The sequence below is a fragment of the Lathamus discolor genome, chromosome 8, assembly GCF_037157495.1.
Source record: "Lathamus discolor isolate bLatDis1 chromosome 8, bLatDis1.hap1, whole genome shotgun sequence".
Lineage (NCBI taxonomy): Eukaryota > Metazoa > Chordata > Aves > Psittaciformes > Psittacidae > Lathamus > Lathamus discolor.
This window is the reverse complement of record NC_088891.1, coordinates 18,182,383-18,197,699: the sequence shown is the minus strand read 5'-3', so window position 1 is coordinate 18,197,699 and position 15,317 is coordinate 18,182,383. Positions and strand designations below refer to the sequence as shown.

The window sequence follows — 15,317 nt, the reverse complement described above, 5'->3', positions numbered from 1 at the left end:
ATATGAAGTAGTTATATGAGCTTTGAAAATTAACTCTTTGCTTTGTAGGACCTCCCAAACAAACAGCTCTTACAGACTGATGTTGAGAGCCACTAGATTCAATTGTTCAATATCAGCTGCAAGTATCTGTATTCCTTCATCAGATACCCAGTGCTAACTCCTGCATAACTATGTGACAGAAACGTGAGCCATCTTAATTCAGTTACATCTGCTTCAAATGAAAGCAGCTCAAAGTTGTGCAGCCCTGATGCAATTATACTCAGTGAAACGGTAATTGTCATAATGCAGTTTGTAAGTAATATTTAAAAAAATCCTACAGTAGCATTTGCATCAAGAGCTTACATTTTTTACAGAAATAAGGAGACAGAACATTTTACCATCCAAGAGTAAACCTTTTCTCCCTCCTGCAAGGAATATTTTCTTTATCAAGTCAATTTTGGTTTCTAAAATTACAGGTACAAAAATAAATTGTAGAATCTCTATGTCCACATGCCCTGTTGGTTTTACCTCAAACTATGCAAATGTAATAAGTGAATCAGAAAGACCAGCTGCATTACACATGTAAACTGGTAACATGAAGTGAGAGATGCAGTTTTAAACGTCGCCAGGCTATCCCAAGTATGTTTGCATCCTATGCTTCAAAAAATATCCAAAGGCCCTTTTAACCTTCTGAAAGGACGCACCAACATTTCTCATGGCACTGACCTTTAAATTGCATTACATTTTAGTTCTGTCCTTCACAGAGCTTCAGCGGCATATATTTACAAAAAAACAACAGATGCCTCTGTTCTGATTATAGAGACCCACAGCAGATTGCAACACTTCATGAAGCACAGTATTCACACTCACAAGTCCTAATAATTTGCCACAGTTCACCATCAGCATAAAGAAGGACAAGAAGAAATTCCTTGATTTAAGAGTCTGTAATATGAAAACCTTCTATCAAGTACTTTATGTGAGCAGAGGCTTCACAAAGGCATGAATAAAGCATTACCTGTGTAGTGCTCGTTGCCTTGAGCAGCACAAGTTAACAACTGGGCCATGGATGAACCAACTGCTTTGGATGTACTTCCCAGGTCCTGAGTGCATTTCTCAAGCTGTGAAAAATTGCAAAGGACAGAATTCTTTGTTTAAGCTCAACTAAAACACACTTATTATTTTAAATACTAAAAAAACCCTCATTCCACAAACCCAAACTTTTATCTCAGCTACCGAACACACACAGAGGTTCTCCAAAATCTGACTAACATGTGTTCCCTGTCCAGGCTGAAATAAATTAACATGTTATGTAATATGAACAAAAAAACCTTGTATAACTAGCAATGGAAATCAAGACCTTCATCTTGGAGGAAGGAAATTTTTGACAAATAAAACATTTCGCTTTCTAAGCCTCCCAGGACTGCTAGCATTGCAACCATTGAGTTCCCATCTTGATCACTACAGAAAAGAAATTCTTTTTGACAAGACCGAAACATTGATGCTACTATACTGTCATTTCTACAATAAAGGAGGACCTACAGTCCTGTAATTCCACTACAGAACATAAACTCTTGTTTATGTATTAGTGTATTAGTATATAGAGTATATATAGAGTATATGTATAGACTATATAGAGTATTAGTGCAAAATCCTATCAGCGTCACCATTATCCAAAGCCTTGCTACTTGGTTTGCCTCCAATACTTATATTTTTTAACAGCTAACTTTGTTTGTTTTTAAATGAAGAACATCCTTCCTCAATTACAGTTTCTCCTGGGAGAGGTTTTAACTGTCCATCCACAGCTGCCATCTTCGCATCTTGCAGTTCATTTTTGAGTGTCTGGACTGTATTCAAAGCAGAATCGATTTCCATCGGGCCACATGCTTCATGAGCCTATTCAGAAATCAGATCAATATCAATGTTAGCAGCTGTAAGCCACTATCAGAAATAGTAAATACTTCAGGTATAACCTCCCCCTCCCAAATATTGGCTCTTTTGCCTTTAGAGGCACTGTGAGCACTTCCAAGCGCTACACATCATTGACCCCAAACTCCTGCACGATATTCTTAGCTTGTGAGTAGCGTAACACACTGTTAAGAGCCACCAGGGAAATGAGATACACTCAGCTTGTGTACACGCACCTTCACACTGGTAGTCCAGGCATTGAGAAAGTAAGTGCCGCAGTCTGGACTTCACCTTTGACAAATAGCTACCTATGCATCATGACAAAAGTCACACTGACTCATCCAACAAGGCAGCCCACAGTCATCAGTACCTGAGCTGGGCATTTTGATGTTACCTCAGATGTAGCCACCTATATGCTACAAAACTTGTTTGGGGCCTCAGTGCACACAAGAATCAAAGAGCAGACTGTCCACTTTAAAACATGGTAGTTTTTTTTTATACCCATATATAATTCAGCAATCAGTGTCTGAAACACAGATAGCCTCTGCTTCCCTGAATTTTAAAGGTGATAGCTCCAGTTCACAATCACTGTGACCACAGCAGTGCTCTACTTGGGTTCTCACCAGTTTGGCAGGTGCATGAGATAGGCTCCCCCTCTCCTGCTCTCCTTCAGATGTAAAACAGCTCAGAGCTTTGATGTGCTGCTCTGTGTATAGCCTCCCCCTGTCTTTCTGGAAAGGGCAGCACAGGCTTTTCAATTTTCTTGCTATTTCTCCCTCCCCTTTCTGCTATGACACAGAAGCCACCTGTGACTCTGAGCAAACTGTGCATAAAAGGCAACACATAAAGTGAACGCTGCCTGAGCATGAGTCATTCTCTTGGTGGGGAGACACAGTGAGCCTGTGACCACCATCCAGGGCATTTTGCTTTAGCTGGTTAAAACTAGCATTCACCTACCTTCTGGGAGGCTGTTCGTAGCTCAGCTAAGCTGGTAGCAAGATTCTTTGCACACTGACTTAGCTGCATTGCTGCTGCTTGATCAGTCACAGTGGGGACTGCAGCTTTAGCAGATGCCACCATCTTACTTCCAGGCTGTTCAAATAAAAGTAGGGAACACAGCTGGTTTTACTAGCTCATTTTCTTTAAACGTGGCTTAGGATTCAATAAACAAACTGTTTCCTCCATTCATACAGGCAGGAGGTTTCCACATTTTCTGTAATGATAATTTCATGCACTTCCCTGCTCCTTAACCACAACCCTCTAGATCCCAGCCTTTTAATCATATGCTGCACCCTGTCATAATTCCATACGGCAGTGTCTTCTGCAGCAGGACACATTGTGCTTTACTCGTTCAATGACTTACTCACTGGTACCAAGGTCTGCTTGAGGCCTTTGAGTACTCATATTGAGTACTTTAGAAAAATTGCAATGTGCAGTTTTGCCATTCAGCGTCCAGGCGGCACAAGCAGGTCCAGGTGGCACAGATGGCAAATTTGCCTCAATATTTCTAAGTATTAAACTCTGCCAAAATGCTCTATCTTCACAAGGTTTGCTGTTAGTACAATTAGAATATTTTGCTGATTCTTACCATCACTATGGTACACATACAGCCAGAGGGGAGATGGATCATTTTTTAATGTCTCTGGAGAGAATCATACAGCAAAATACTTGGAGTGAGAGCATGGTCTGCAATACCTCTAGCTACATGGATCCATAAAGAGCCTGCTATCAGCAACTGCATTTAAGGCAGGACTAACTGGTGCCAAGTAATCATTAAGTCATTATACAAAAAATAGGTTTCTTCTGTTTGTTTCTTGTAATTTCAACATTAAATCCAATAGGTTTGATATCAACATTCAATATTTTATCTTCTTTAAAAGAAGTGTCTAAAAAAAAAAAAGGTAATACTCTCTTTTATTTGTGAAGAATTTTGGAGCTGCTTCTTGCACCACTAACTTTACCTTCACTAAGAAAACTACAACATCATCTCACATACTTGGACCTCTGCTTAGAAAGATGCTCCATTCTTTCCATCTTGTTCTTTTAACTCTTTTACAGAAGGCAAGTACTATAGCAATGAATGTTTCTTCTCCACACACTTGACTTTTCTTGTTACTTTTATCCTCAATTTTGGAGGTTTTCATTTTCCACAGATTCAGCATACTTCAGCCATCTGACCTGAGGAACTAAATTCTCCTTAGCTATAGCTCACAGTCAGTGATGGACTTTTTAGAACAGTTTACTGCTTATTAGTCACAAATGAAAACATACAGCGCTACAAAATGCTTTCTGCTGTGATGGATTCTAGTACAGTGATTGATTCACTTCACCTGAAGGAAATTCTGGCTGGAATTTATTAAAGCAAGCTGGGCACTGAGGTCTTCTGACTGAGCTTGACTTCCTCTTACACCCTGCACCAACTGAGGAATATGGTCTGCAACATTCTACAAAAACAAAGAGAAAACCTTTTAACGGATACATAAAAACTCCAAACCCACTGACAGATAAGCAAACCCTCTCTCCACCCCCCTTAAAGACAATCTGTAATATTCACAGGTACGATACTCCTGTGCCTTCACAGAATTCATTTAGGACACCATGGAACTGGATGAATACACAATAGGATTTTTTCAGAGACTTCTACTTAAGAAATCTTTATTCAAGCTCCTGATTCAAGACCCTACAAAATAATCTAAGATTTTTCTACAAAATTCCATACAAAAAGTATTTTAATTCCTTTCTTTGCGAAGCTTGAATGCAAGTACTGGAGGGGACATGTTTTCCAAGAGAATGTCTTGCCTTCAGAAAAACACTGTCTTCTACACCTAAACACCTCAGCCTCCTTTTCCTTGACTTCTAACAATACAAACTATATAATGTGGCTGGAGCACGCAACAGTGGGCATTGCTAAAACCTTATTCCTGAACTGCTGAGATTCACGCTCCTTTTCCATCCATTCCACAATAAAACTTACTTCAGCAGTGCAATATGAACTCCCTCCCCCCCCCCCAAAAAAAAGGTAAAAAAGTATCAGCCTTCTCTGTTACCTAAGAATGAACATCAAGAAATTAGAATGAACTGGAAACAATGAAGTGAATCAGCTCACCTTTTATTACAATTTTTTCAATTCATACTGAAATAGCAGCATCCTACATCACAATTTTGACATGCACTTGAATTACCTTACTTAACTACAACATTTCAGGATTACCACCAAGAAACTGCTGAATGTTAATGTGGCTTTTAACAATGACTCCTTTACTGGTTTTGTTCTTGTTCCCCACATAGCTGCTCTTCCATCCAAAAGAAAACCCTTCTGCATTCTATTGTCTTTTCAATTTTTTGTTTGAATGCAGTTTATTTAAAAGCCCTGAAGCAACACTAGTCAGAGCTAGAAATTAAACTGCCAAATGTAGCTTAAACACTAAAGAGAACAGCTTCTCCGCAGGCTCTGAATTCCAGCTTGGAACTATAAAAATGTGCTTGACTTCAGGCATACCTTGAAATCTGTGGTCTTGGCAGCTTCAAGCTAAGAATCATGTTAACCCCATTGTACGGTCTAGAATGTTTTTACAGTGACATTTCAGGCTGCAGGTGCTTGTATGCTGAACATCAGAATAGCAGGATCAGTGCTTTTGTTATCTAACCAGTATATTAAAATAAGGATTTCACTCCATTATAGTAGAAATCACTATTGCTACTCCATTCTTTGTTGTGGAAAATTCAAAGGTTACCTTTATATTAAAGCAGACCACAGCCCCATTTCACTGTGTGTATCATTCAAAGGCCTGTTTTGATGATCACAGACCTACTCATTTGCTAAAGAGCACACTTGAGCCAGTGTACAGATTTATCTGCAGACTGCTTCTAGCATAGCTCTGCATACACAGTACTGCTGACTGATTTGCAGCAAGGCATTTACTTAAAGCACTTACTTCAGGTGAACTGGTTATTACTCAGCAGATATATGCTGAGGTATATAAGCCTGTCAATTCTTTGTAGTAAAGTGTTTGCAGGGTTATTTGTAACAGCCAAATACTACTACATGGCACTCACAGTAGCTCAGCTTTCCAAGGCTCTCCGAACAGTAAGGCAGGGAAACTATGGGTAATTCAATAAATGAGGGTTCTCTAGAATCCACAGATGAATGTGTGCTGCAATACTATAATTACAGCAGGTGATCTTCAGTTCCCCATAAAGCAGAGCTCAAGAGTTATTTCTCAGGGGGTTGTGATACATTTACCTTACAGCTCTGCACGAGTTGCTGGTGGGCTGCTGTGTTCTTATTTGACACTGCTGCATTCTGAGAAGCTGCAATAGTCTGAGTAGCAGCAGCTGCAGCTTGCTTAGCAGCAATCTGCGAAGAAAAGGAAACAGACTTTTACCAGTTATTTAAGTCTAAGTCATTTAGAGGCTGAAATACATATTTTAGGTAACTTTGACAATAACAACTTTTGACAGATTAATACATTGTATCCTTAGATTAGTTTGAATTGCCTTAAGGAAACTCAGAGTTGTTCTTCTGTCAAGATGAAAGTAAGCTGAACACTGTTATCCAGCTCTATCTTGCCAATAAAGAAAGAGGTGGAACTAGGAGGATTCTGACCTCTTACTCCTTCATAACTTAGGATGCAATATGACCAAAAGCAGTCAGTTAGAGCACAAATAGTCTAATCAATTAGCTCCTTACAAAGAAGGCCAGAGAAAACAGGCAAAGTATATACAGTGCTTCACACTGCTACATCAACACTTCTGACAAAGGCTCAAGGGAGCCAGCTTCTACTGAGATTGCTCTATGGTAAAACCAAAGATACTAAAAACTTATGCAGAGGTAGAAAGTACTGATATTGCTGAGTCTGAAAGCACTGAGGAGATTAAAAATTCTACCATTCATCCAAGCTATTCAAACATGTTATACCATTCTTTTCTTTAACTGGCCCACTAAATACATCCAAGCAGGAAGCTCATTGTTACCATTACACATTTCACTCCTTTGTAAGGCAGTATGTATTGTAAAACAAGTAAATTATCCTTTCCATAAAGCTTTCTCGCATGCAGCCACAAAACTGAGACATCAGTGTTTATTTCCTGAAATACTGCTCAGTTTTGGTTCTAGTCAGTAATTTAAATGCACTTCTGGAATACAGTTACCTCCTTGATTTCTCCTTGTTTGTCTAATCTCATTACACTTGAATCAGGCTACTGTAAAACCACAGTTGGAAACCAGGAATTACGAAAGGCTTATTTTTTCAATCTGTCTTTTCTACATTTTAGGCTGCGAATGGGAAGATCAAACCTTGTCTACAAGACAAACTTCACAGATATTTTATTCTCAGTGCACAGCAAATTGCCTTTCTCCCTCTTGGATGTCCTGTCAGATAGGATGCATCTTTTTATTTCTGCTTTGATTCTCCAAATAAAGTTACCCGTTTATTCGGATACGCTGCAACTCGATGTATCTTTGTATGAAAATTTACATGAAACTCTGGCAGATACACTAGGACAACCACCAAAAGACAGTGTGTAAATGACAGATCATAGCGATAAAGGAAAACATAGAAATGAAGTACTTTTAGCTCAACTGTTCAAAATCTCGCTATTCTAATTTTATGACTGGGCCACCATCAAATGTCTCCTGAGTCACTTTACTACGTCAGTGATAAGTTGCTCAATTTTCTCAGGACGATGGTATCACAAACTAGCATCTCAAAATCCAAGCCCTGTACTCTGGAACTGAGCTTGCAGTGCTGTTCTGTGCTTAGCACTTTTCCTGAAATAGGCATTTTTGCTTGCTTGAAATTATCTCCTGATACTAGTTACCAAAACAGAATAAACTGCAAATTCAATAGTCTCTGGTTTCCAACCTCTAATCTGTTGACAATTTTCTTCTTAATGGCATTCTGTGCAGCAGCATTTGTAGCAACCCGCAGCCCCTCCGCTGCTTCTCTCAGACGCTGCTGTTGATCCTCATTTTCAGGATTGGCTGCAGCTCCCTGCAAAAGATTTCAGAGTGAAAACCATGAGTGTTAGTAAAAAGTCCTGGAGAAAATGTAGATGACTATCGAGGCCTTAGTTCCAGACAGTGTCTGCTCCATTACCCCTTATTTTCCTTATATTGTCTTAACCAAACTTAGAAGAACATTAAAATGTTGCAAGACTTTGAAGCAGACAATTTATTGCTGGTGCAAGGTTGTTACCATGTATGTTAGGTATTATGAGGAATGCAGTTGAACATTTGCTTTATACACTACTGTAGGTGCTCGGGAAAACCCCCCTGTGTAAACCACCATATCTGTAAAAACATACTTTGATGAATGTAGGCTTTGAAAAGAACAGTTTTCAAAACTCCCAGTTCAGTGTGCCTTTCAGGAACTGCAGTCCAAACCCTGAGATTTAACCCAGTAGGTTTTCTTCATTTGAAGTCTGAGAAAGTACTTGCAAGTCAAGTATATGCTCTGTAGCCAGGCATACAGGCCTTCTAGAGCCCCAGCAGAATGGCTGGCCCTGATCTGTAAAAATCATTTAAGTGCAGGATCTGGGAAACAATGCAAAAGAACTTATTATTCCCTAGTGGATTTAAGCAGGTTTCTAGCACAGAGTTCTCTTGTGAGAACAGGAGTGTGTGTGTGGGGGAAACGGCACAGGCAAAATTTCCCAGGTGGAGGGAACTGTTCCTAAGAAGCAAAGTTGCCTTAACAGCTTCTGTAAGAGAGAGTTGTGACTGCTATGGGTGATTTCTTCCTCAATGTATGATCACAATAAATTGTTAAATGCAGAACATTTACTGGTTAAGAAAAAACATCTCTACTATCAGCCAGATCCTATGTATGATATCCCACATACCGCTTTGTGTATAACTGACAGCTTCAAACTGTATGGTTATTTCATTTTCCTGGTACCTTTGCAGCTTCAACCATGCGGGCTGTAGAATCTGCCAGGAGCTTTGCAGCAGCCAGAAGCTTCTTAGAGTTCTCCATGTCGATTTCTGCTTCAGCATCTGACCTCATGGCATTGACGAGATCAGAAGTGGCTTGAGCCAGTACCCTGGCTTGCCGTACCATTTCACCTGCAGGGTACAGTTATACCTTCACTTTCCTCCTCTCTGCATTTCAGTTTACATTTCAAAGGTCATCTCAACAAGATGAAAATAAAGTTACATTTGCCAAAGTATTCTTTCGATAAAGCATTCTTTTGACTTGAAAATGATATTCAAAGTTCATAACTTAGGAGCTTCACAAACAGAATCTTGGATTGCAACATAAATGAAGGAAACTGCTACAGGGGAGAGGAAAAAACATAGTATTTGCATTCTAGATAGGAAGACAACCCCCCGACACTTTAAGGTAATTTTGAATACACAGTTCAAGGAAGATCCTGGCCTACTGGAGACTAATAATTTTGCTTTCACATTACAGCCAAGATTTCACTTTTAATAAAAATTATCCATTTTTCACCTATTCTTCTTCTCTAATATAAACTAAACTGTCAGAAGAGAGCCAGCACCAATTAGGTAGGTTTAGCCAAAAACAAGGTGTATATTTAAGATACCAGAGTCATGGTGAAGCACAGGGATGAAACAACAATGCTTCTGAAGTGGACAGACACCCTTTCTAGGGCAAATTCATTTGGTCACCAAAGCATACACTTGAACTCCTTTGTAACAGACTGGAGCCCATAAAGCCTTGGGCTTTCTGCAGGTTATCAAATCAGTTAGGATGTATTTGAGCCTAAGGTCTCATTCTTCCCAAATGCTCTTTAAAAAATCATGGGAAAGAAAACCAAAGCAGCATTTTTCTCATGTGTTAAGGTGACTTTGGGGCTTCAGAATTAAATCGCCTTCTTACCAGGCTCCTTTGCTCAGAAGCAGGCAAAGCAATTAAGAGTTTTCTAGCTTTCATCACCTATTTCCCAAAATGCAATTTTGGAATTATGGTTTTTACCAATAATGGTAACTCAGTTCCCAGTCCAAGTATTCCACTTATTAAAAAATCCCTTTAAATGCCCTTTCTTCCATCATTAAGCCAGTAAATCAAAGCAGAAAGAATAACCTGCTTGGGTAATAATACTGCAGTCACAAGCCAGAGTCTCTTTGCTGTTAAAACTGTGACCTCAGACGTGCAGTAAGTTGGAAACACAGAATGGAATCTGAATGCCTTCTACTAAGAACTAAGTATCACACAACAAGATATTTGACTGTGAACAGAACTAAAATGCTATTCAAGATCATCTCTTTCACTGCAGTCTTATGTACGGAAGCTGCATCATAAGTGTCAGCTAAACATAAAACTTGACATGGCTCCCTGTGCACATCTACAGTAACTAGATTCCTTAGTAGTTTACTGGTTCTTTACTAAAAATTCATATTGGATTGGTTAAATGTCAGGCATCTCAAGTTTTGCTTAGTTCTAGAAGCTGCACATTTTAAAAACATCATAGAAAAAATAAGGCAGGATCAAGTTTCAAAACCTACAACAAATCTAGGTATAATGAAATCAGTCAGTGGCAAATATTTGCCCAGGTACCTGTCTTTATATTTGAAGATGAGAAACTGCTACACAATGCTGTGAAGCGAAGGAGTGGTAGAAAACAGACAAAATATTACAGTGATCCTTTAGCATGAGACTCATTGTTTTCACAGAATATTCATTCTGTCCAGCACACGGCTGTGTGCACACTGCTGATGTAATATTATGGGCTGAATGACTACCCATCATGACAGCACTAGCCTAGAAACACAGTACACCAGAGAAGTGGCTTTTTACTTGTACTGTTTGAAATGTCCACATCTCTGAATCATGAAAAGCTACTGTTCATTAGAGAAACTTACCAGCATCTCCCATTGAACTGAAAATACTCTCTGTGACACACATGATGGTATCTGTAGCCTGGTCATAGCGTCCAATGGGCTCTCCCCTGCTTGCAAACTGGCGGACATGCTGCAAGAGGTCATTCAGGGCTTGGCTGACAATGCTGGCAGCTGCACTGACCTGCTTCAGTAACTCAGTGTCATCTGTGGCAGCCTGGCAGGCCCTCACGCAGTTCTCCACCGAACGGTCTACCAGTTTCCCAGCCTCAATCAGCTGTTCCTGACACACTGGAGAGCTGATGGTGGGACTCACAACCTGCATGGGGAAAGGACACAAAGCATTCAGAAAAGGTTTATATGCAAATTTCCTAACTACTAATCTACTGCATCAGGTTTTTGTTTTACCTTGACAGAAAACCCTGTAAGTATTTAAATAGGTAGCTTCAGACATACAGATTAGGAATCTGGATTCTGCACATTGTTAACTGGATTCTAAGAATGGAGTCCCTTTCTTGTTTCATGCTTCTTCAACAGCTACTGAACTGAGAAAACCATAGAGAACGGTTCTGGAAATCAGGCATGGGCCAAACTCCTCCAGAATAACTACATCCTCTGACAGACTCTTGTTCCCTTGGAATTCCAAATAAAATGAAATCTGAACTGGAGCTGGTCTTGTAAAGCCTTCTTATATCAGCATTTTGTTTCTTTGTTTAAATAGAAGTAGTGCTTCACACAGGTCAAACCATGTTCTACTTCTGAAGGACAAGTAATAAACAAGTAGTAAACCTACAGGTTAGAAGCAAGCCTCCCTTGATTTGTTCAAGCATATCCAGACAGCTTTCAGCAATGGGAAATCTGGATGGAGGAAAACAGGATGCCACTGGGTATCTTATGCCATACTGAACAAATTCACTGGCAGTAGGAACATCGAGTCCAAATAATGAAAATCCATATATATGGATTAAAAAAAAGCCCTTGCAGCCAGAGAAATAATGTAGAATATATATAAAATTTAGTACCTAATATTGGCTGTTAATTTTAATAGAACCCTTCTGGACATTTTGGTTTCTGCAAAAGATGACCATGCAGACTTCAAAAGCAGCATCCAGGTACGCAATGAGAACTGTTTAATAATGGAAATGTAAACAAGTGATTTGTTTCTTTAGTTTTTAGACAAAAAAGGCTGCAGAAGTTGTACCGTTCCAATAGCAGACTTCAGAATTTGAGGTCTGAACTCCATTCCTTTGTAATTTGCTTTGACTGAACACCACTACTTGGCCAAAAGCAATGGATCTATTAAAATAACTGGGCTACTTTAAATTAGTGCAAACATATTTAAAATCAATGATGACCAAATTGATTTTATTTTCAGCAACAATACCAACTTTTCATTCTTTAGCTTTGCATGAGGTAAACCCATCTTAATTCTAGGCTTTCATTGATAACTTACATAGTCATCCCCCCGCAAGATGCCCTTCTTAAGCCAACGTTTTCTAGTTTTTTTATCAGTATTAGTAACTCATCAGATGGGCTCTGTTATTTGTGGAAACTCCTCTGGAGATTGCAGTAACACCTCACATACTCAGGGCTCCTGACTGCCACTGTTATGGGTGACAATTCATTAACCAAAACCTTTGATATTGCATAAATCTAGAGCTATGATATCAACACAGCATATTGCCAGAGACCAGTGGAAATACAGAGAAGCACAGACGCAAACCAATACCTTGCCATCTGATGGACACTGCTAGCCTCACCTTTGCACAAGCCACAAGCTGGGAAGTAGAGAGTGCACACTGTGTAGCGGCAGCAATGACCCGGTTCTGCAGGACAGTGTCCTCTGCGACCTGTGCTACATTCTTGGCCTTCAGCACTAACATAGCAGCAGCATTTGCAACAGCTTTGGCCAGACTCATCAGAACATCCTGGTACAATAAAGGGAAAACTCAGTCTTCAGAACAAAAAAAGTATGTTTTTGTTAAGATTTCTATTAAGAATTTATATTAAGATCATTTATGTTAATATCTAGTCTTCTAAAGATAATAAGTTCTCTGGTATCAAAACTTAAACCTTTTGTTTCATGTAAAGCAGCAACCATGGCTATTAGAAAACTTGACAGTTCTCCATCCACGTTATCAACTTACTGGATGGTATGAGTCAAATTTTGAATTGGCTTGGAGTCCGCAAGAACAAATCTATGTCCCAAATGCATTTGAAACACTGAGGAGAGTACACAGCAAACAGCTCTCCATGAAGCCAGAAAGCATCTGTATGATGCACAGAATGAAGCATGGGTTCCCATGAAATCGGCACTTTGTGATTGTGTAATTAAAAAAAAAATTCACAATGGATTAACCTCAATTAGCAGGGAGAAACTTTCAATCTGGCATTTCCTAACTGCACTTTAGGAAGCCTGGTTTTATGCAGTGGCCTCCTCATTAGTAAGCTGCACAGTTCTGACAGGGACAAGCAACCCACTCATTACCTGGAACCTTTCATCTGTTTCATTCTCTCCGATTTGTCTCAGTAGCTCCCCGCTTGCTTGCCCAATGCTTCCAGCTGCAGTCAGAACAGTCTGTCGGGGCTGGAAAAATAGAAGAGTGACATACATTAATTCAAAGAAAATGAGCTTTACTTGAATTTTAGATTTCCTCCAGGAACTTCTGCATTAGCATGCAATCAATATGGCTAAAAAAACCCCATTACACAACAGAAATACTTTGGAAAAATCTTTATTTTTCCAAATACACAACTGCACATCCATATTTCACGGGTTTCACCTTAAGTGCCCCAGAGAACTTGTAAAGAATTTCAAAGAACTCAGACATTGTTGTAATAACTCTATTAAGGATGGACAGTCAATATGCCAACTGATCTGCAACATCAGGAAATTTCATGTTCTTCAGAACATAAACACTTGAAGAGATCCAAAGCAAACTGGCTGCTGACTCCAACTCTTAATAAACTGATCAAGACAGCATACCCTGGTCAATACTACTCTAATTTCTGGAAGACTACAGCAGAGGAATTAACTTTTCATTTTATATGTCAAAATAGACAAAGACAGTAAACAAAAAGAAGCATGGATGAGTATCTCTCTACTCCCTATTAAACTGAGTCATACTACTGTTAGAATTTGTTTCAAAAAGAGAATACAGGACCCAGATAAATGAACTATTTATTACACAAATCAATTAACTTCTGCAAATAACATAGAAGATTCTAACATCGAGGCACAATACTTAAAGGCCTGAAGACAAAGACAGATGAAGGAATAAGAAACAGTGATAAGAACTTTCTCAGGAGAAATTGCTTGGCATGGAGCAGGCAATGTTAGCTTAGAAGCTAACATGTCTCAAAAAAGCCAAAGTCACACATTTCACAGAGAGAACCTGAGAAGTTTCTATCTACTCACCTCTCCTGAAGTGGGTTGCACAGCCTTCAGCAAGTCTGAGACAGCACTGGCCAATGTTCGAGCAGCTTTCAGGAGGTCTTCTCCACTTCCAACTTCATCATCCATGAGAGCAGCAAGCAGTTTCACACCTTTAGACATCTCAGTGAGGTTGGAAGAGATAGTCGTAATTGCACATCCCACAGCAGTGTAATCAGTGTCAACTGGGTCCCCTGTAGAGAAAGTGTTTTTTCATGGTCAGAATGCTTTACTGGTTAAAAGGGAAAAAGAGGCAGCTACCCCAGGCTACACTCTGCTGCAAGTCGAAAGAGACATTTCAAGATAGCCAAGCAATGCCTACTAAGTAATTTCATTGCCACTTTAAAAAAAAAAAATCAGACTGATAGGATTTTTCCGATTTCTGTATTTCTTCTTCTACAAGAATTTATCTTCTAATAGAATTTCTCTTCATTCAGTACAATTTGCTGAGCAGTTCACAGTTTCAGGTATCTTCCAACATTGAAAGAACCCAAAATAATAGAGTATTAACCCATTTAAGCCACTCACAGCTCCACCAATTTGTAATTTACTCAAGAAAAAACCCCATGTCGATAAGCGCATAATCTCTCTCAAACAATTGTCAGATCAAAAATGCTTTTTTGTAACAATCTTGCAAACATTCTCTACTCTACTTTGTGGAGTAAGCAAGCCGCATTTTATCTTCATCAATGGTCCTATCTTTAGTGTAAGAGAGAAACTGAAGATACAAAAATAGTGTTGGGTGGGGCTGAAAGCTCACTTCACACATCAATACACTTAGCTACTGGGGTAATTTCAAGAAACATTTTCTCCAGCTACCCCATACTCAGTCCCTGTGTTACTTGAATTAGATGGATAAATAACTAGGAGACTGCAAGGAAATCCTTCCCTTTTAAATTTACCTGCTGTAAGGTTAACAACAGATGCAGTTCCTGCAGTGATAGCATCAACCTGAGAGTGTATTTCATGTTTTGATTCATCAACCTTGTTCTGAACCCATACTCTAGATGCCTGAAGAGCAATAACAACAGAATTAAAGATTGCAGTGAGGTTCTGTAAGAGGAGACACTTCGGAAATCTCTCGTTCCTTCATGAACCTTTAAAAGCAAAACAGAGGACAACAACCAAATGCTTAAGTGACATATGAAAGCAAGCATTTTCTTTTGCTGAATCATTCACTACAGAATTGCTACCACG

At 39.3% G+C, this 15,317-nt stretch overlaps 1 protein-coding gene across 1 annotated transcript in view; it reads right to left on the bottom strand.

The window, feature by feature from the left end:
- Positions 1-15,317, bottom strand: part of TLN2 (talin 2) — a 122,075-nt gene that overhangs the window by 53,363 nt on the left and 53,395 nt on the right. The window contains exons 16-27 of the mRNA XM_065688114.1: positions 15,023-15,131; positions 14,106-14,314; positions 13,176-13,274; positions 12,448-12,615; positions 10,712-11,006; positions 8,784-8,950; positions 7,749-7,877; positions 6,128-6,241; positions 4,215-4,328; positions 2,842-2,976; positions 1,744-1,872; positions 995-1,097 (exon numbers count right to left, since the gene is read on the bottom strand). Of these exons, the coding sequence (XP_065544186.1) occupies positions 995-1,097; positions 1,744-1,872; positions 2,842-2,976; positions 4,215-4,328; positions 6,128-6,241; positions 7,749-7,877; positions 8,784-8,950; positions 10,712-11,006; positions 12,448-12,615; positions 13,176-13,274; positions 14,106-14,314; positions 15,023-15,131 (1,771 nt within the window). The remainder of the gene's footprint in view (positions 1-994; positions 1,098-1,743; positions 1,873-2,841; positions 2,977-4,214; positions 4,329-6,127; positions 6,242-7,748; positions 7,878-8,783; positions 8,951-10,711; positions 11,007-12,447; positions 12,616-13,175; positions 13,275-14,105; positions 14,315-15,022; positions 15,132-15,317) is intronic.